Source organism: Oncorhynchus nerka, linkage group LG7 (genome assembly GCF_034236695.1).
Source record: "Oncorhynchus nerka isolate Pitt River linkage group LG7, Oner_Uvic_2.0, whole genome shotgun sequence".
Taxonomy (NCBI): domain Eukaryota; kingdom Metazoa; phylum Chordata; class Actinopteri; order Salmoniformes; family Salmonidae; genus Oncorhynchus; species Oncorhynchus nerka.
The window spans coordinates 57,688,274-57,710,773 of NC_088402.1; the positions used below are offsets into that span (position 1 = coordinate 57,688,274).

A 22,500-nucleotide genomic window follows, 5' to 3' on the forward strand; every position below is an offset into this window, starting at 1 on the left:
AATAGTAGGAGGTTCATTTGAAAATTAGATTGCAGGTTCCTTTCTAAAGTAGTACTGCTTGGCTATCACTGTCCCTCTTGCCATTTACAGTCAATATGTTCTCAAACTGCACACGGTTTATTGGGCTCCAAGATGGAGATGGCGAGAGATGGAGAAACAGAGCGAGAGCGAGAGTGAGAGAGAGAGAGAGAGAGAGAGAGAGAGAGAGAGAGAGAGAGAGAGAGAGAGATCATCACCTATCCACCTATCAGAGGATAGGTGATGCAGAGGAGAGAAAGAGAGGGAGAGGTAAGGATAGAGATTCAGCAGGGAGGAGACGGAGAGAGCGAGAGACAAACAAACAGCAGAGACAGAGGGAGACAAACAGAGAGAAAAGGAGAGAGAAAAGGAGAGAGAGAGGGAGAAGCTGGGCAGGAGCCAAATGATTGATAATTAACGGGTCTCTATAAACAGAGTTCTGATCTCTCCAGGGCACCATTACAACCCAACATTGTCCAGGACCACCATTCCCCTGGCCCATTCCATCCCTCCCTCCCTGTCCTACCCGACTACATCTGGGCAGACTGCATCAATCTTCCTTCTCTTTCCTACATTCTCGCACTTTCCTTGCTCTCTCACTCTTCTCAAGTACCAGACGCACCCCTCCTCACGTTTCCAGCAGGTCGTATATATGTATATATCACTCTGCGGTGTGTGTGTGTACAGCTGAATCTGCACATTTGAGTGTGTGTGTGTGTGTGTCCGTCATCGAGGCCTATGCCAGGCATGAGTGTGTTTTTGTTGCCAAATGAGGAGGGATAAATCAGGTGGGAAGGATGTGATTTCATCATTGGTTGACCGGTTGGAGGAGGCCTCTGTCAGCGGTACGGAGAGACCGAGAAGAGAAGAGAGGGCGAGAGGAGCAGAGAGGAAGAGGGAGGAGAGAGAGAGAGAGAGAGAGAGAGAGAGAGAGCGAGAGAGAGAGAGAGAGAGAGAGGGAGAGAGGGAGGACAGGAAAGGCTTACCTGTAGGGCTGCTCTCCTGTGTGTGTCCGTAAGTGCCTGGTAAGATTAGCTGACCTGGGGAAGATCTTCCCACAGTACCTGGGGAGAAAGAGAGGGGAGGGGGGGAGAGAGAAAGAAAGAGAGAGAGAGAGAGAGAGGGAGAGAGAGAGAGAGAGAGAGAGAGAACACAGCTTAAATATCCTACACTGTCCCGTACTTCTTACAAAAAGTTCACCCCCCCAAAAAAAAACTCTGGCGTGGTGCCTACCTGCAGGTGTAACGCTCTTTGCCTTTGCGGAGGATGGCGTCGGAGAGGGAGGGCGGCGGCGAGCGGAAGTTGAAGAGTGGGTGGGCGGAGTGCTGCAGTGAGTTGGGCGGGGCGTCCAGTTTGAGAGCGCCGAAGCTCTCCAACTTCTCCGTCATGTTCTCCATGGCCGACATCTGAGGTAAAGAAGGTGTACCACGGTAAAGATACTGTAGCTGTAGATAGGGGAAGATTTACAGTCACGTTTTAGTCAACAATAACTGTTCTTCAACAGGTTACACTGTTTTGTTCCAGTCCTACACTAGGCCTTGATTAGTTGGTTAAATCGCGCAAACTGTTCGCCTCGGTGACGAGCGCCTGGTAGCGGGGGCCGGAGAGAGAGAAATGGAGGAAGGCAGGAGGAAGTGATATATCAGAGGTCGTTCTCTTGATTGTGCTGTCGGGAGTCACCTCCCTGACCTATCGCACGTTGGCAGACACTCGAGGAGTCCCCTGAGTCCCACCCCCGGCCCAGGCAGACTTTGTTCTCAGCCACCTCCTCCTTTCCCCTCCGCCCTCAGACTCTCGGTGAAGCCACCGCGAGCTCAATAAGCCATTCAATGAGAACTCTGACGGGAACCATACAATAAAGTTCAAAGATGCCCGTCACTGATACTGCATTACCTTGTCTCCTCCCCCAGCCTCGGGACAAAGGGCCAGTCAGTTATGGGCTGGGGGTTTTTTATTTGCCAAAAACAGCTTACATCCTTCCTGGTTTGGGAATACAACAGGGGACATGGAGACAGACACGCCGTCTCAATTTATTTATTCGTGGCGTCTCGGCGTTGGATGATTCCGTCAGCGGAACGAATTAGCGAATGAGCGGTCCCGTCATTGCGGTGTGATAACGGGGTGGATTGGAGCCTAGAAGGTTGGGATAACAGAGGGCTTATTGGGCTTCGTATCTGTCTTGGATGTGTTCTGTCCAGGTGAAAGCAGCTTTGACAGACCATTCCGTTTGTTCGTACGTCTCAAAGGTCTGTCCTTACGTCCTTATGCTCCCGCCTGTTCTTATGTGCCCCCCACACCTGGCATATAGGTGGAAAGGATCCACTGTTGTTGTTGGATGCACATGTAGGGTACAGTGTGTGTGTGTGTGTGTGTGTGTGTGTGTGTGTGTGTGTGTGTGTGTGTGTGTGTGTGTGTGTGTGTGTGTGTGTGCGTGCGTACTAACTCAGTGTGTGAGTGCCTCGTTCAACTTCACAATTGATAGAGGACCAAGCAGATTCCCGGGTCAGATAAAACGAGTTCCCAACAACAGCCCCCATTCTTCCCCATTCTCCTGGACACAAACACAGGACGTCCTTGATGGACACACTGCTATTATCTAGGCAGCCAGGGAGAAGAAACTGGCCAGGAGGAAGTTATTAGCTCTCCGTGTGCTCCGAGGCCCAGAGAAACAATGCCGCAACTAAGTTTAGGATTAGCAAGGGGCTGAATCGTGGGATAGCTGCATGGGGTGAGATAGGGCTCGATTCAAAAGCGTATTATTCTTCTTATTAATACGTATCATTCTTGTTATCGCCGCTGGGAGGTTGTTTGGTAGGTGGGAAGGGTTGGAAGGGTTCGGGGACAAGCCAAACAATGTGGTTTGGTTATCAAAGGGGCGACGCGATACCAGACCTTTTGTCTTCTGTGCTACAAGGTGGGAGGCGGTGGAATTCCGAGGCGCCACATCGTAAACAAAGGAAGAAATCGTACAGAGCCCCTGAGAAATGACAGTGGCGTTTCGGGACCACTGTGGGACCGTTGCGCAGGAGAGGAGGGTTTCAGGAGTGGGTTTGTGGGAATTCTCACAGAGCAACATGTTGGGACAAAATCAGATATCGATTCTAAAAATCTGCCTAAGACTTCAACTTGGTGACCAGTTTTCCTAATCTGTCTCTACCCGTCTATTAAATGACATAGATGAGCACATCTGTGTCTAATCAATCAGATGCAGTCAGTCAGATTGATATTAAGATTACTTTATTTGTCAATTGCACACAATGTCCAACCGAAATCTGACTTCCTATTTAACCCAACCCTCTGAAAGACACATACAATTGAAGTGGGAAGTTTACATCCACTTAGGTTGGAGTCATTAAAACTTGTTTTTCAACCACTCCACAAAACTAGTTTTGGGAAGTCGGTTAGGACATCTACATTGTGCATGACACAAGTCATTTTTCCAACAATTGTTTATAGACAGATTATTTAAATTATAATTCACTGTATCACAATTTCTGTGGGCCAGACATTTACATACACTAAGTTGCCTTTAAACAGCTTGGAAAATTCCAGAAAATTATGTCATGGCTCTAAAGCTTCTGATAGGCTAATTGACAAACAATAGTATGCAAGTGTACACCAAGTTTACACCATGGGACCATGCAGCCGTCATACCGCTCAGGAAGGAGACACATTCTGTCTCCTAGAGATGAACGTACTTTGGTGCGAAAAGTGCAAATCAATCACAGAACAACAGCAAAGGACCTTGTGAAGATGCTGGAGGAAACAGGTACAAAAGTATCAATATCCACAGTAAAATGAGTCCTATATCAACATAACCTGAAAGGCCATAAAAAAACAGACTACAGTTTGCAACTGCACACGGGGACAAAGATCGTACTTTTTTGAGAAATGTCCTCTGGTCTGATGAAACAAAAATAGAACTGTTTGGCCATAATGACCATCGTTCTGTTTGGAGGAAAAGGGGGAGGCTTGCAAGCCGAAGAACACCATCCCAACCGTGAAGCACGGGGGTGGCAGCATCATGTTGTGGGGGTGCTTTGCTGCAGGAGGGACTGGTGCACTTCACAAAATAGATGGCAACATGAGGGAGGAAAATTATGTGGATATATTGAAGCAACATCTCAAGACATCAGTCAGGAAGTTAAAGCTTGGTCGCAAATGGGTCTTCCAAACTTCTGACCCAGCTCTGTCAGGAGGAATGGGCCAAAATTCACCCACCTTGAGTGGGAAGCTTGTGGAAGGCTACCCGAAACGTTTGACCCAAGTTAAACAATTTAAAGGCAATGCTACCAAAAACTAATTGAGTGTTTGTAAACTTCTGACCCACTGGGAATGTGATGAAAGAAATAAAAGCTGAAATAAATCATTATCTCTACTATTATTCTGACATTTCACATTCTTAAAATAAAGTGGTGATCCTAACTGACCTAAGACAGGGAATTTTTACCAGGATTAAATATCTGGAATTGTGAACAACTGAGTTTAAATGTATTTGGCTAAAGTGTATGTAAACCTCTGACTTCAACTGTACATATACAGGTTGCAGAGGTTGGAGCAGGAGGCTTCAACACTGGACTCCTGTGGAGCAGTTGCTGTGGGGTTTAGGTGTCTTTCTGAAGGGCACAACGGCAGGCATCTAGGACTTGACACCAGAAAACCTCCTGTTGCCAGTTCACTTCCCGACAGATTTTTACCATCAGACCCGGGATTCGAACTGGCAAACCTCCAGTTGCTGGCTCGCCTTTCTAGGCTACCTGCTACCTGTCTGTTTGCCTTGCAGCAGTGGGGGCTTGCTGTGTGTGTGTGTGTGTGTGTGTGTGTGTGTGTGTGTGTGTGTGTGTGTGTGTGTGTGTGTGTGTGTGTGTGTGTGTGTACCTGTGGATGAAAGAGCAGCGGGCTGGGCCTCAGGTACTTCTCCTTCAGAGCTCCCACAGGGTCCAGTAACTTCCTCTTTTCCACCCTGCTGGACAGCAAGGACAAGGGTTACGTACGAAGGTCAGAGGTCAACTGGAAAGGTCGCACTGATTCACACTATACATGCCCATATAACGTATTATAATATCATTTATACATTTTGTGGACACAGTCTGTTTTTCATGAGTTATCTCGTTGTTATTAGTCCCACCCTTCAGCTCCATTCAACCCCTCCCATCTATCTCTTAACACCATCCATATTGGATTTCTATTATCCATATATTTTTCAACTGTGCTGTGATGTTTCACAAAAGCTCTGAACCTTTCCATTCTCATAGTTTCTACAGACTGAACATATATATTCTTTGCTAAAAGCATTATTATATTATTGATCGATTGACTATGACTTCTCAGATCACCCAGTAATGTGGGAGTGCATACTTAGTCGTTTGCTAGTGTGGATATTGCAACCTAGTCCTTTCCTCTTATCCCATGAGGGTAAAGGTTAAGTCTGAACACTGACATACAGATTTGGAGATATATATTATACTGAATATAGGTTCTAACATGAGTTTCAACTTGAGTGGGTTATCATACAGTGTCTGGTGAGGCCTCTGGTCTACTCGGGGCTGAAATACCTGTATATTGGGTCCATGAAGAAGGGTGAGGGCTTGGCGTAGTGCAGGGAGGGCTGCTGCTGGGGCGGCTGAGCCAGGGACTGCTGTTGCTGGGGCAGCGGGGGCTGGAGGAGGGAGTGGCCCTGGGGGTGCTGGGCGTGGGAGTGCGGGTGGCTGCCGGGGTGCTCCTCCTTGCGGTGGTTCTTGCGGCTGGGCGGTTGCTCGGGGGCCACCATCCCGTTGTGTCCGTCCCGTCGGCGGCTGCCGATGCTCAGGTCCAGCGGCTGCTCCTCACCCCCGGGGAGAATGAGGGGGGCGTTGCTGCTACTGCTGGGTGGGGTGGGCTTGGAGGGGGCCGGTGGGGCCGGCTTGGCCTCCTTGGGCTTGGTGGTGAGGTCGAAGGGCGATGACTCTCCAGTGCCCGGGGCGGACATTTTGTGGGGTGTCGGATGCTGCTCACGAGGCGACTTGGGCTCAGCCTTGAAGAACATGCCGGGGTTGAGGGTGCCGGCCCGCTCTGCGAAGGGGTAGAGGGAGTGAGGGAAGTTGGGTAAGAACTGGAAGGGGAACATGGAATGGTAGGGCAGCGAGCCGATCTTCTTCTCCTGCAGGCCCATGAGGCCAGGGCCAAAGTACTTCTCTGCGATGGAGGCGATGGCCTTGATGGAGTCAGTGGCAGCGGCGCCCCTGTGGTGGTGGGTGGCAGCGCCTGCTCCTCCGGAGGCGGGAAGAAGGAGTGCTGGGAGGCGCCGGAGAGAAAGGAGGGACGCTCGCAGGCCAGGTTGCTCAAGCTGGACACTGCCGACACCGAGCCACTACTCACGTCGTCCGGCCGCCCGTCCAGACCCGCCCTCTCCGCCCCCCTCGCCCCTCCAGCGCCCGCTGCCTTCCTCCTCTTGGCGCCGGTGCTCCGCTCCCGTTGTTCCCGCTCGCTCTCTGCGTCGCTGTCTAAGTCTGAACCCGAGGCGGTGCCGGTGGTGGTGTCCAGGTCGGTGCCGCTGGTGGTGTTGACGTCCTCCAGGTCACTGCCGTCCGACACCTCCGACATCTTGGCCTTGGCCTTGGCCTCGCCATACGCCAGCCTATCCTTGTCCTCCCTCTCCTGGCTGCTGAGTAGACTACCACCTCCATTGTTGTTGTTAATGGAGCTGACCAGAGACAGTGGAGGCCCGTCCAGGGGGCTGCGGGGCAGCTTGCCCTCCTGAATCCCACCGTTGTTACTGTTGTTGCCCAGGGGGCTCTTCAGCATCGGGCTGGGGGGCAGTAAGGGCGGCCGGGGGTAGAGCGAGGGGGGGAAAAGGCCCGGGAAGCCGTGGGAGAGCGAAGGGAAACCATGCGGCCCAGGGGAGAAGGGAAGGCCGGCATGGGGGTGAGGGTGTGGCCGGGAGGGGAAGTAGTCGGGGAAGGCCAGGCCTGAGTGGTTGAGGCCCGGGTGGTGGTGGGGATGGTGGTGCTTGGACTTGGCCAGGATGGGGCTGCTGCTCATGGGGATGCCGGGAGCGAAAAGTCCCCCAGCAGGGCCGTAATGGTTCTTGCCCTCACAGAAGCGCCGGTGCTTGTTGAGGGAGGAGGTAGTGCTGAACATCTGGCCACAGTCCTTACACTTGATCTGGGTGCGGCAGTCGGCGTGCATGCGCTTGTGGCGGCATAGGTTGGAGAACTGCGTGTAGGACTTGTGGCACACCTCGCCTGGGGAGACACACAGCCCACATGGGCCTGGTTAAGCCCATTTAAACACTGTCACTAACTCAGAGTACCAAGTCAACAGTCTACACGGATACAACACTAGGCTACTTAGAGGAAAATACATGTACATCGCACCTTCATTTTGTCTAAAGACTGTATATCTATACAAATCAGAAGCCGTACATGCTTTTGGTGAAATCCAGTGACAAGTTTTCATCTTCATACTTATTGGCCATTGAATCACTATGACTGGCAACACACCTACCATATGTCCACAAGGGGCAATATAAGGTTAAGCTGACTATTTTCACACTATGTTCTATGAAGTGTTGCTTGAATACATACTGTACGTATACATGTATATAGGCATATACACACATACGTGCACATGAGTACAAACAGAAATGCAAAGCAGAAAGTTGAGTGAAAGAAGAAGAGATCATGGCTTCCGGCATCGTTCAATGGGGAGCTGAAGCGGATACTGTAGGATCCACTTTGATCATATCAAATCTGCCCATGCCGTCGGGAAATTCGTTTTATATCACCCTCAGAGGGGAAAAAAACACACACAGAAGGAAAAGAAACCAAAAAGGAACACACAAAGTAACACTTTTTTTGAAAGTCCCCCTAAAGATGCTCAACAAATTATCAATAAACTATTTTCAGTAACATATCAGCTGCAGAGGGACCATAGAGTTGAATAGAGGGCCCAACTCCTATCTGTACCATTGCAATTACGCCCTCTATCCAATTCTAAGCTGGACTATCAAAATAAAGTGTGACCCATACAACAAAAAGAGAAGGAGAGTGAGAGGCACAGAGAGGGGGAAGGAGGACGATAACAAAAACAAGCAAAAAAGGTAGGAAAAACGCAAAACAAAATGGCGGTTGAAAAAGGGATGGGGGTCATGGAATTGTCTCTGACCTATGGGATTGTGTCTGCTACTGTCACTGGCCCTGCCTGGGGTTGGAGAGAGACGGAGGGAGGAGGAAGAGGAGGATGAGGAGGAGGCCTTTGGACACGGGGAGGAGGTAGAACTAGATGTGGGTTGGCTAGGCCTTGGCGGCGACAGGGGCGGTGGCGACTCAGACTTACAGATGAAGGGCTTGACACTGCTGTGAATGTGCTTGTGCTGCTTGAGGCCCGAGGAGGTGGCGAAGGTCTTGCCACACTCGGGGCAGGTGTGAGCGCGCGCTCCTACGTGCTGTGAGCGGATGTGGCGCTGCAGGTTGCTGGGGTCCGTAAACACCTACGGGTAGGGGGGGGGGGGGGGGGCCGGCACGTTTACATTGACACACACACATATGCATACGCACAGATATAAAGCAGTTATGGCCAGCGATCACAGTCATCCGATCACTGTAATAAATAGTACTGAGTCAAATGGATTTTACTGCCATCATAGACAACACAAAACCTGACGATCTATCTCAGTCTATGCCAGCTGCCCAGGAATGGCCTATTAACATTGATGGTGGTGACATTCACAAACAACTAACTTGATGGTCAGTCAACCAACAAGCTGAATAAACTGAAACAAGTGACACAAGTCATCTAACATAAAGCCACATGATTAAGTTGGTACTAAGTTGCGTTTATGGTTGCCGACTTAATCATGACATCACACGATTACAACCACGTGTTCCTACATACATGCAGGATGGATTTTCTCCTCATTCAAGTCGCTACTGTAGCTAGTGTCAGCATTCACCAAGGTAGCGAAGGAGAAGAGCCAGTGTTTGAGTGCACAACTTACGTGCCGGGTGTGCTGTACCTTATCGCAGTTTTCACACTCGAACCGCTTTCCGCTGTCGTGGGACATCTGGTGACGGATGAGGTTGGACTTCCAGTTGAAGGCCTTGGGACACTGGTCACACTTGTACTCCCGCTCCTCTGTGTGCACAATCATGTGCTGGCCCAGACTAGACAGGGAACACACACACACATACACACACACACAGTCCTTTAGGATAATGATGATACTCCTCCAATCATTAGTGTAGAGGTGATTGTAGCACTGTGTGTGTGCATGCATGTGTGTTCTCGATGACGCACGTGTGTGTGTGTGTGTGTGTGTGTGTGTGTGTGTGTGTGTGTGTGTGTGTGTGTGTGTGTGTGTGTGTGTGCGTGCGTGTGCTGCACCTGTACTCGTTGGGGAAGATCTTCTCGCAATCTTTGCACTCATGGACGGGCTCATGGTCGCTGTCGTCGCGCTCCTGCTTGAAGTCCTCGTTGCTGAGCGTGTCGAACAGGGAGCCGGCGCTGGCGCACGAGTACTTCTGGTGCCGCCGCAGCTCCAGACCCGAGGTGAACAGCTCGTCACAGTCCTCGCAGCGGTACATCTGCTCGTCTGCAAAACAACACAACTTGATTTGTCCCAACTGTTTTATCAGATACATGTGTCATCTGGACAAGGACCGAACGATACACACCTGTGAAAGGCAAAGGTCTGAGCAGGATGACTACATAGCTCCCCAGCCTATATCCATCGATGATCCCAGACTGAACACACAACTACAAACAAGGCAAGAGCATCCAGAAATGTCTAGCATTCAAACTTGTATGAAAAGAAATCTCAGGGTAGCCCATTCCCTGTACTCTCCTGTCCAAGCTAATCAAGAGCATGTTCAAACGCTTAAAATAACCACTCTCCAATTGGTGTTGATGTAAAAGGAAAAATCTATTAAAAATCAAATGTAGCCTGGGCTAGAGGGCTTTACACCTTAATTAACTCATAGCTGATTACTTTAAGTCCAGTAGTAGTGGCTGTTCTTTGGCTTTATAGCGAGCAAAGGAAACAATAGGCTACACATTTGTCATTGTTTTCCAGCATGATAGCCTTTGTAATACTTTTCCCAACCAAGGTCAAACCAATAAAACTTGGAGGCAGGGGCTTTCAATGGCGGGTTCCTGACTTGGACGCCAAGTTCAACAACTCAGGCCAAATGAGAGAGGGGGGGAGTAGATGGTGGAAGTTGTCCAAGAAGAATGAGCCATGCGAGGTTCGGCTAGGTTGTCACCCACCCCGTGGAGGTTTTAGAGCGCCAATCAACCCACGATGCCCGCTCTGCCGTGACCCTAGTGGGCACTGCGCGAGGGCACCAGAGATCCCCCTAACACACCACACTGTAACTATTAGTCATCGAATAGCAAAGCAGACAAGTTGATTCAAAATGACTTACAGTGCATGGCTCATCTGGTTTCTACTGTATGCCTACATTTATTCCGCTGGCTATGTCTAGAGCCATTAAAAGGGCAGAAGTGTAGCAAAAGAACTTTGTCTAAACATGTATTTGAACAAATGACCCTCTTTGGTCGTAGTCGTCCATTACTTCAAACTCAAACACTATGCATGCATGCATAGCTGCCACCCTAGCCACATAACTCATAACGGAGTGAGCGTTTTGCTGTGTTAAATGTTCCATTCCAACCTAAAAAACACCTCAGCGCCAAGCTATTTGGATGTGTCACCTTTGAAAGCTGCGACGTGTTTCCACGAACAGGCTTATAAAAAGCGCTTATTGAGGCTTTGTTACCTGTTTTATTACACCGAGGCTTTGTCAAATCAAACAGCACTTCAAGTGGGAAGTGAAACGCGAGGAGGACCGGGCAGAACCGCACCTAGCCATCGGCTTCACCGCTACATGGCGTTCGACTCGAGGCCTACAATGCTAGATAGGAGGCGCGCGGGGCGTTTAAGGCCGAAGAATACTTTTGGCGCCATTATCTGTGTTCCATCAGTAACACTCCGGAATCGAGAGGAGGAATGTTGCGGAGGGAGGACGGTGAGAGGGCTCATAAATGGGAGACTAATAGCTTTCTGGGAGATGTAGGGGAACACAATTATGTGCAGTTTAGCGACTAATCTGGGAGCATGGGTGAGGTCTCGGGGGACTCCTCAAGCCCCACTTCAAATTCCAGCTCCTATAAGCCAGCCGAAGAGTGGTGCAGCGCCAAGCTATTCCTCTCCCCTTCTTTTCTCTTGCGAACGCACACACACACAGTCTACCTTTCCTTTTGTTACTAATTTGTTCATTCATTCTGCCTCTCCTCCATTTTCTATCTTTCCCAAACTCTCGTAATATGTCAGTCTCTTTCGTTTTCTCTTGCTCTCTTTACAAATCTCTCGCCTTTACGTCCCATTCCTATCCTTTCACCCCCTCTCCTCCTCTCCTGTTCTTTTGGCAAAGAGATCTGAGGGAGGCTTTCGGGGAGAAAATATTTTTGTGTGTTAGAACATCTATGGCTCACGAATACCTTCTTCTGTCTCCACCGTTTTTATAGTCCATGACAAGTAAAAACATAACCCCACTTCATTGCAAAAAGACCAAGATGTTCAAACGTCCAACTGAACTATGCCTTACCTCACCTTGATCAAAATGGAGTACCTGGATCAAATTGGAATGATGAAATAACGTTCTCTTTGACATGTAGCCTAGGCTACAAGATCATTTACAACAAGCACGACTGAAATGTCGTAGTCCTAAATGAATTGGAACGGCTCAAGACAATTAGCATGTTAGACAAAACCAAATGAATCCATAAAAATAAACAATAGGCCTACATGCCAAAACACGAAATCCGAAGTGTGGGGAGGTCCCCATTCTGATATTATAGAGATTTCTCAAAAACAAAGTCATTGGATTTCAGTTATTGTAAAATGACCCAGCATCAAATCTCATTTGCCACTAACGTCCTGTTTTACCTAACTATTCTGTCACTTGTTGACTTTAGGCTAATAAAACGCTTTTATCCCCATCACAAAACCTATTAATTCCAATAATATGCTACAGTATAGCCTATCTAATAGGTTACGGCTATCCTATATTAATTCTAAAACAAGGTAAGTATGGCAGGGCCTACATCAAATCCTTCCCTACAAACATAATAGGCCTACTTGTCAAATCCTTCCCTACAAACGTGATTTACATTTCAAGAAATAGCCAACACCATTTTATTTGCAATTGTTTTCACGACTTTATAATATTTTCAACATACCTCAGTGTTATAGTGACCGCTGTGATATGTAGGCCGAGGCTTAAGTCATTTTGGAAAGTGATAGCTGACCCCTAGACTAGACCAGGATTTCCCAAATTCGGTCCTGCCCCCCCCCGCTGGGTGCACGTTTTGTTTTTTGCCCCAGAGAGCTGATTCAAATAACCAACTCATCATTAAGCTTTGATTGTTTCAATCAGCTGTGTAGTCCTAGGGTATGGGAAACGCTGGGCTAGACTGAAGCAATTGTCCGAGGATGGATGAGGACTGAGTTCATCATTGATGGGTGTATGGGATAGCAATCAGATCTCTTTTCATGATAGGACACAAATCTCACTCAGAAAAAGGTATAAGATACGACTCTCTGAAGGGGACACACACAACCCGTGTGAATTTTGTCCAAAAATAATGATGACGTTTTGGATCTTCCTCAAGAAATCCATAGAAAGAGGTTATTTGGGGTACATATATTTGGCCTATGAAATCTGTATCTAAAATAATGATTCAAAGATTCAAAAAGTGAATTATTTTGGGCGGCTAAATTTACAACGAATTTGTCCTGAAGGTTAAATCCAAACGCAGCATCTTTAGCATATGTGAAAGATGGGTGTGAGTTTCTGAACTCTATAGCCACATTGGCCAACAAAGCCGCGCAGGATGTTCGTTTAGAGTTTGTTTAAAATATGCGCTAATGATGCGCATTAATCTTACCTTCTAGGTTCGGTGCCATCGATCCCTCCGGGAAAAGTCCGTCCTTCATATACACCAGGAGCTCCTCCCCCACTTCAATATCCCTAATAGCTTTATAATAAATCTGTTAAAGAGAAAAGGGAGGGTGAGACGGCGGTTAGGGACAGTATAGTCAACATAAAAGCTATAGTCTGTCATTAATAAATCAATTACTCTTCATTGCCGTCGATTTAATAGGCGTATTAATATCTTCATCTGTCAATATCGTTGTTGTTATTATTGTTATTAATGGAAACAACAATACAAATAATAATTTGTATTAGGCCTATTTATGTAGGCCTGATCAAAAAAAGGCTATTTGACAATGATCCTTACAGCCCAATTCGTTTATTTAATATTTAAATTGCTTAGCATATAAATGCATTTATAAATACGATTTCGTTTTTTTTGTCTACTTTACAGCAATTGTTTATATAAACATGTGATAGTGATAGGTCTATTCATCGATGCACATTCATTATTATTGTTTCTAAAAATCGAAAGATTATTATTTATATATATTTAATAAAACATTATAGGAGGCAATATTATATTTTTATTTACCACAATAATTAGGCTACCCAATGACGCTCTTCTTTTGGGTTTTAAAACACCATAATAACTCATTGTTATTAGAATTCAGGCTGACACCACGCGCAAAAAAATGGCCTAGAATATGTTGAATTCAATGAGCCAAATACAAACATAATTTGGGATGTAAACAAAGATATAGTTCAAGTATATTTGAAGATTCCAAGATTGAAATAAACGGACCGTGTCTCGTAGGCTATTCTTTTTTAGAAAGGGACGCAGACAATGACACGAAATGCCAAATCAGATACGAAATACCGGGAGTGCATTAATTTACAGAACAACTTTTGCATGCATACCCGTACGCAATTAAAATAATACAAACGTGTCTAAAACATGTAGGCCGACAGCTGATTTAATTTGAGCGACTGAAACATAGAGGTTGCAAGAAATGTGTGTTTTTGCTTGTTAAATCGAAAGAGCAACATAATTACACGTTAACTACCAAATAGGCCTAGGATCATGTTGAATTGAATAGGCAATGTGGCTGAATTATGAGCAAACATGTAGGCCCACAGTTATATACAATCACCAAGCAATGAACAATATACAGTAGAAATACACTGAAAAGACCAGCCACAATGTGTGTTGTGCAGACGCATGGGGGCGCTCACCACCAGTTTAAACAACAATTCATCCTCATGCAGGCCTTCACACAGCAAAACATTGCGAGAGGTAAAACACATTCACACAGAATAGTAAAACTGTAGTAACTTCATATAATACTTTTATTTTATACTGTTATGACAGTACGGATGTGAGCTTAGAGGCTAGGCCAAATATTCCTAATCACTGAGAAGAGAAGGCACATTATTATCGTAATTATTATTATTAGGATTGTTTTGTAGGCTATAGTATTAGACTATTATTATTATTATTCATTTACACACGGGCAATTATGCGACAGACATGTTTATCTCTGACCTTGCTGTTCTCGGTGAGGTGGTAGAGTTGGGAAAGTTGCGCCGCGGTTCTTAGAGCTTCCAGTTGTAACAGCAGTTGAGTCCCGGTGGAGTTGGCAACACAACCCATAGTATCATTACAGGAACGAGGCCGTCAGGCCGGGGCTGGGGTGGCAGGCAGGGCCAGGGAGAGAGAGAGGAGGCAGGCGGCGTGTCGTCCCTGGTTGGAGCTGAAGCCGCCACTCTCTAGTCTGTGTGAGCGCGTCTTTGATGATGAGGGGAGCTCTCTCTCATTAGGCTAGTGATTCCCTATTGCCCCATCGAGCGCCCGGAGTTATCCGAAGGCCACTCCTCCTCCCGTCCTTATCTCAGACCAAAGGATTGCCTGATCTGACTAGGAGACCCCTCCCCACAGCTCCGTCTCCGCTCTTACCACTAGATTCATCTATTATTGATGGAAATAATGTATCTAGCGGTCAAATACTTTTTTTAAAAACACACACGTGGGCGATAAAAAGCTGGTAGGTGAGGCGCACCTTAGTGGGTGTTTTAAAGGCATTCGAAACAACGCTAAGCAATGTGTTTTTAGTTGAGGCTTTAAACACAAGTCTCTACACCTGTTTTAACTTGTTATCTTTCACCAGATGCTTTTCGCAGTTTGTGCAAGAGTACACATATTTGTGCCAAAGACGTAAACAAGGGCATGAAACATTTGGATACGTTCAAAATAATTGGTATCAACTGACCTTGTTATCATAAATGGAACCTGCTTTGCTACATTGAATAAACGATTTATGTAATTGCAACGCGTGAGCCCTATTTAAACTCGCAATTGCCTGCAATAAAATATAGTGACATGACTTACTATTAAATAAGCTTATGATAACTGTTTTGAAAACAATATTTAACAGTTGTTTTATAAGCCTACATTTTTTTTGCCTATATTATGTATACTTTTAAACCCTACACCAAATACATTTTCCTCAATAGATTTAACCCTCTTATTCCTGTGACAATGTGTTATTTTTTTCTGAACAAATTGAACAATTCTCTCTCTTAACCAGCATTTTACAACCAACAATTTGAGTGAAAAAAATTATGTGAAGAATAGAGACATATATTCATGTTGAATAAAATCGTAGTTATTAATGTGTGTAAATACAAAATGTCCACATACAAATACTGTCACAGTCGTCAGGTTGTTGCTGCAACAATACCCACAAAATATCATAGCTTTTTTTACAACATATCACTGCAAGGACAGTAAAGATTTACATGAACAACTCAAAATAGGTTTTATAATTATTCCCGGAAATGAAGCTGAGCCATGTCATGGGTATAGTCTTTTTGAAGCAGTCTGTGTGATGTATTGTGATATGAGCTGTCTCTCTTGACAGTACTGGCCTGACAGCTCTCAGACAAATCTTGACCTCTCCCCATTTCTTTTGAGTGTCCAGGGGACAGATACATCATCTATCAATGCCATTAAGGTCCAGAATAATCCCCCACTGTCCCCCTCAAGCACGCGCACACACACACACACACACACACACACACACACACACACACACACACACACACACACACACACACACACAACGGCCTATTTATCACAAGGGAGTGTGTGATCAAAGCTGAGAGAAATGGGAGATCAAACAACATGGGGTGTAGGGGGGCCTTGTCCTCTTGAGACACAAAAGACAAGGACCGTGTGACAAGAGGGTGGACATGCTTGATGCTTCTGCTCTTCAGCGAGCTGTGTAGCCTACGCTTACCATCCGAGACAGAACACCACTCTGTGTATGAGGACAGGCTTTTGGCTATGGGGAAACGGGCCTCCTGTAATTCTGTGACCTTGCATTTCGTAGATGGAAACACTATTAGGACTGGGATGCTCCTAAACAAGCTTCGGCTCTGTCCCTCTTTCCAACACGCACGCACACACACACACACACACACACACACACACACACACACACACACAGATGCACGCACACGCACGCACACGCACACACACACACAGATGCACGTACACGCACACACACACACAGATGCACACACACACACACACACACACACACACACACACACACACACACACACAGATGCACGCACACACGCACACACACACACACAGATGCACGCACACACGCACACACACACACAGATGCACGCACACACACACGCACACACACACACAAACACACACACACACAGGCTAATTGCCTAACTGGCTTCCTTCATTTGCTTAACCTTCAGGTTAGGAACCTGCATATTGATTTAGAATAAATTTAGTGTGTGTGTGTGTGTATGTGTGTGCTCTCCTTGGCGTAGCGAGCAGAAGGAGCTGGCAGGACTCAGTGCGTACTTGATGTTGTTATGACAAACTGCTTAAGAGCATCTTGAGAAATGAGGGCTGAGGGGTTCAGAGGTCAATGGGCTCTCTGAATGGCTGGGCCTATTGAGGAAGGAAGCCCCCTCCCTATCTGTGCAGCTTCATCCTTACTACTAGACGGACATGCACTCACACACACACACACATGCACACACACGTCATTTCACAATCAATTAATTGAACAGGGAAATGGACACTCATTCATTCACACTTAGGTCAATATTGACGACCATTAAAGCATTTTTCTCATTCCCTGAAAGAAAGTAAATTATTTGGACATGCACTGAAATGTATGAAATCATTTCAAAACGCGGTGCTGCCCTAATTGTTTAAATATACATGATTATCCATGTATTTTCTGATACACTACAACATTAATGACATATGAGTAAACGGGTAAATAAATGATCTTCTGCTGTTTTAAAATGTTACCGAAGGATTCGAATTTGCTTGTCGTGAGCATATTTTCATAAACTCATGCATTGTGCATGCTGATAAAAAAAAAAAAGCAGCAAAGTAACAAAGTTTGATCAATTATGCATTTTTGCACTGTGTTTGTGTGTGGTGTTTGTAAATAAATTATAAGGTTGTGCCCGCGAGCCACTAGACAAAACAAGGCCTCGCAAACAAAAGCAAAGCAGCCCACTGAGTACAAACAACTAAGAAATGATCCTAGGTCCAAAACGAACCATTGGATCTGGGACATGCCCAACCTCCAGATATGGATGGAAGACCCGTTTGTTCTTTGATTCTGGCTGGGTCTAAAAAGACACCCTATTCACTATAAAGTGCACTACTTGTGACCAGAGCCCAATGCTCTATATAGGGAATAGGGTGCCTTTTCAGACTGTGTTTGGGGTAGCGGGGGACATTGATGTGAAAATCTGACCAGGATTAGAGCCGATTGCGTACCCAGCTATTCTGGAAGGCCCCCAATGGTGTCTCATATGTCACCGTCAGAATGGACACACCAGTACAAGGGACAGAGACAAGGACGGGAGTGGACAAGCTCGGACAACGAGAACCAATTGTAAAACAGGAAATCATTCTTGTTTGATTTACATACACTGTACGTGCATGAAACTAGACAAGGCACTTATGGCAAACAAGCCAATGTACTCCTTTAAAAAAATACCCTTCCTCTTAGCACAGATATACTGTATCACTGACATGTTAGGTTCTTTGTATGCTGGTAGTTGCATATGGTAGAGCAACTTTAAGGAGAGAGCCTACGACTGGCGAAGAGACGTAAGCGGCACCCAGATATTGGGGTTAGGCTCAGCTGGGTTTTATGACCAAGTGAGTGGTAGAGTGTGGGCATTCCTCCAGGAGTGTTCCATTTCCAGGTTTCCTTTCTGGACGGGCAGAGAGTATGGCTGGCTTCCAGAGAAGGACCCAGAGTGATTACGAGACGCAGGTGTGTCGGTGTATTATTGTTCTACCTCTTAACATGAGTCACTTCCTCAGCGAGGCACTCACGTACCAGCCTTGGACACACAATAGAGCCATTCTTTTACTCATCATCATGGTTAAATAAAGGTGAAATAAAAAAATTAAATCATGCGCACAACGCTTACTTAGACGAACACAGACACACACACACACACACACTAACAATGACAAGCATACACACACACGCAGACTCATAGTCCACTGTTCTTCCCACTGGGTGGGTAGGAAGAAAGGCAATAGCCACTCTGACACTGCCATGTGTTAGGTGCTTCTAAACTTCTCCCCCAACCACTAAACCCTGGTAGCTGATAGGAGGAGTGAGGTGGCACACCGCCCCAAACACTAAACTCTGGCAGCTGATAGGAGGAGGGAGGTGCCACTCACAGCCCAACCACTAAACCCTGGCAGCCCATAGAAGGAAGGAGGCGCCACTCACCTGGTCTCCACTGAGGTGACACGCCGCCAGGTTCTGCTCCTCGAAGGAGGGGGCGGTGCGTACGTACTTGAGCCAGCTCCCGCCAGCCTCCGAGCCTTCGTCCAGGCAGAACTTGACATTTCCCATCTCATCCACCACCTGTTGGAGAACACAGAGGTCAGAGGTGAACCTGTTTTAAAAGCCAGCACACACAGAGCTGAGCCTCTATCTTCTCAAGTATGTGTGTGTGTGTGTGAATTTCATCTCTTTAGTCACCATCATATCAAAGTTGCCTGAATTACCATGGGCAAAGTAGATAATACCAGAAAGTTTCACATCTCTCAAACCATTGGCTCCAAAGAGGGTTATTTTGACTATTTGTCCCTTAAAAGGGACATTTTGGATTTTCTCAACACTGTGTATGTGTGTGTGTGTGTGTGTGTGTCCATATCTGTCAGTAGACAGAACATTATCTGCCAAGGGCCCCTAACCTTGTCGCTCCTCCGAGCAGCGAGAGGAAGGGGGGAAAGGAGGGAGGAGGAGGGGAAGGTCGAGAAAACTGCGGCTTCTTTCACTTGTCTAAAGACTTTCTTTGGCACATATTGATCACCCTTTGTAACCCCTGGGCCGCCCCGGGAACGAGGGAACAGTTTCAGGTTACCCCTTAGACAGATGAGAGGAGACGGAGGAAAGGAGGAGGAGAGGAAAGAAGAGAGGCTCATTGTGGGGCAGAAATTAAGTGAAGAAACCAGGGAGTTGATCGCGAGCTGCCACCATTTTATTTATTTACTGCTGGAGGAAAATGAACCTCTCTGCTCTAGACGAGGAGCACACCGCACATACTTCAAAACTGCTGCGCCATGATTGCTGCTAAGCACACAAGACTGAGAAGTTCAGCCACTAAAATCAAAGATTTCTGAGGAGGGCTCAGCAAATATTACAGGTTACATGTCCAATATCAACTTTCTCACTAAAATGTGAACATATTGGGCATAGTATGACTGAGTATAAACTATTGCAAAACGAGACCAACCAAAGGGCACTGAGTGAATGATACACCGACGAAGGCCTGGTAGTACAAGACAAGAATCCAAATGAAAACAAGATCAACGTAGTGGTAGGAGCTTGGTGGGACAATGGCTCTCGCTGGTGGCAAATAAGATTATGACAGTTTCTAGAGAGTGTGGAGAGTGTCTGAAGGCTCCAAGGTAGTGTTCATTTAGGCACCAAATGGAAGAAAACAGACTGAAACAGGGAGGGACAACATGGACTTGTCCACTACGAAAAGCACATTTTCGTTTTCCAGTTGCGAAACGCTTTAAAACAGTTTCCATTGCCTGCCTTAATGAACATGACCCAGGTGTCTGTCTGCTAACCTATGCCCTCAGAAGAGCCTGGAAGGAGGAAAATCTCACAGCTCTGCTCCTCCACAAAGCTCTATAGAAGATCTAATTTCTCTTGGTGGAGTATTCTGGTGGAACTGATACTCTGTTGGTCGCTGGGCAGATCCTCTGGGGGCTGTGACGAGACAGGGCTGGCTAGGGCTTTTCATTGCTGGCTCATAATCAGCCTCCTCTCACCTCAACTTCTACCTCTCTGTTTCTTTTATATTGCAACCCAATCTCATGGATTTACTAGTAACATATTTACGTTTTGGCCGTTTGAGTTGGTTGTAGGATATTTACGTTTCTGGTCAAACCTTCCCAGTTGAATTTTATGGTTACAGTTTTTTTATTTTTAAGTTATCTGACTTTCCAACAGAACATTTACAGGCTCGATTCTGTTGCTCGTAAACTCTGAATGGCCTTCTTGGTCAGGGAGTGAGCGATTGCAGAAGGTGTGGTGTCGGTGAAGGGAAGGTGTGGTGTTTTGTGAGTAAATATGGAAATAGCGGGTCTGGTCCGAGGTGAGAAGACCGGTTCATGTTCGCACACGGTTCTGGTGAGCGCGGTACGCTAACTAAACATAAGTGTGCCCCATAGTTGCAGCTGTGCCTCACACTATGGCGTTGTGGTGAGCCCGTGGGGAGAAGGAGTGTTAGGTTACTCCACTACTAACCTGCTCGGAGATAACAAAGCCTTTTAGCGCTAAAAATAATGAGACAACGCCTACGCACATGTAGCACGTAGCACTGCAGGTCTTTAACATCAACAATAACCTGTGGATGCCTCGCATGCAAGTACCTGACTGTGACAGTGAGTTAGAGTAAGACACTGATTGTGCGAGAGGTTTCCTGTCCACGCAAACAGTCTCGTCCTCCAGCGCTTTACTGGAAACCAGACATGTTGAGTTGATTAGCTTGACTGCTCCGATTGGACTATTTTTGTCGTCCATGTTTTAAGCGATTAGCTAGCCATACTCAATGTCAACTTGAAAAAGAGGTCCTTTGATACACTGTCCTCTACACTGAGCTCACAGAGAATACCTCAGTACTTCATTCTCTTCCCACTCTGCAGTGGACAACATAGTAAAACAGTGATCTACTGCCGCCTCCGTTTATGCGTTAAGCAGTCCGAAATGATGCAGTCCAGACCCTTCATTTTATGTGTGAAAACAGTCACTGAAAACTAACCAGGCATAGAGGCGAAATTATCCCCTTTAAAAAAAAAAAGCGAAAAGAGCCAATGTCTTGCGCAGGTTCAAGTCAGAGTGCACTTGTCCCAGCGCCTGTTGGGAGCTCAAACACGGGTATTGTACATGTTTTATGAACAGATGGGGAACAGCTTCGGCTGAGGCGAGCGATGTAGAGGGGTGTGTGGGGGTGTGTGTGTGTGGGGGGTGGAATTGCAGGGGCACTCCTGACCAGGCTTTACACACTGAGCACCCATAACCTCCACCCCCACACACACCTTGCAAGGTAGCAGAGGGTCTGGCTGTGGGCTCTAATGAGCTGCATGTTAGTGTGTTGGGGGGAGCTGCGAACACTCTATATGCAGGTGGAGCCCTGATTTACGAGGCCTCAAATGAGATGCAACAGAGGCAGAAAACCCTACTCCAGATTGTTTCTTTATTTACCTTCTATTCTTCTCCTCCTGAGAAGCGAGGGCCACATGTGACATCGTAAAACACCAGCCTGAGCAGAGACACACCCTGCCACCACTCGGCTAAGGTACAACCCATGCACGTGTACAGACAGACAGACAGACAGACAGACAGACAGACAGACAGACAGACAGACAGACAGACAGACAGACAGACATTCCCTGTTTTAGGGGGTTAAATACCAGGGTACTTCTCCAAAGTCTACTTAGCTGTGTTAAGAAGTGCCCTTTATACAAGGGACCAATTAAATTGAACAGGTGTGTGGGTGTGGAGCTGATCTGCCTGAGAGGCTTGTGGCAGAGTGTGTGTGTGTGTGTTGTTAACGACAGGAGGTTGGTGGCACCTTAATTAGGGAGGACGGGCTCGTGGTAATGGCTGGAGCGGAATGGGTGGAACGGTATCAAATACATTTATTATGAGCCGTCCTCCCCTCAGCAGCCTCCACTGGTGTTGACAGTGGCAGTTGTGAGGTTGTGAAGGTTAAGGTGACTATATGCAAGTCGTTTTTAGAGGTTTGGCTGGACCACAGTGTGTCTTTGCATGTCTTTGCCTTGAACCAAGCTCTAAAACTATGCAGTTCCACTATGGCAACATCTCAACCTCCCTCAGATCACCTTGTACACTCTCCTCACATCCTACCAACAGTTAGCGCAGGAACCCCAAATAATCCATCAATGAAAGGGCCCTTCACACACCGTCTTCTGTGTGTCTGTGTACGTGCGTGTATCTCTGTCTGTCCG

The 22,500-nt window shown here is 46.7% G+C and overlaps 1 protein-coding gene across 1 annotated transcript in view; it reads right to left on the bottom strand.

The window, feature by feature from the left end:
* prdm16 (PR domain containing 16) overlaps positions 1-22,500 on the bottom strand; it is a 238,043-nt gene that overhangs the window by 13,421 nt on the left and 202,122 nt on the right. The window contains 10 exon segments of the mRNA XM_065020662.1: positions 1,005-1,082; positions 1,252-1,463; positions 4,897-4,984; positions 5,574-6,240; positions 6,243-7,241; positions 8,335-8,488; positions 8,996-9,161; positions 9,382-9,589; positions 12,946-13,048; positions 18,740-18,877. Coding sequence (XP_064876734.1) covers positions 1,005-1,082; positions 1,252-1,463; positions 4,897-4,984; positions 5,574-6,240; positions 6,243-7,241; positions 8,335-8,488; positions 8,996-9,161; positions 9,382-9,589; positions 12,946-13,048; positions 18,740-18,877 — 2,813 coding nt within the window.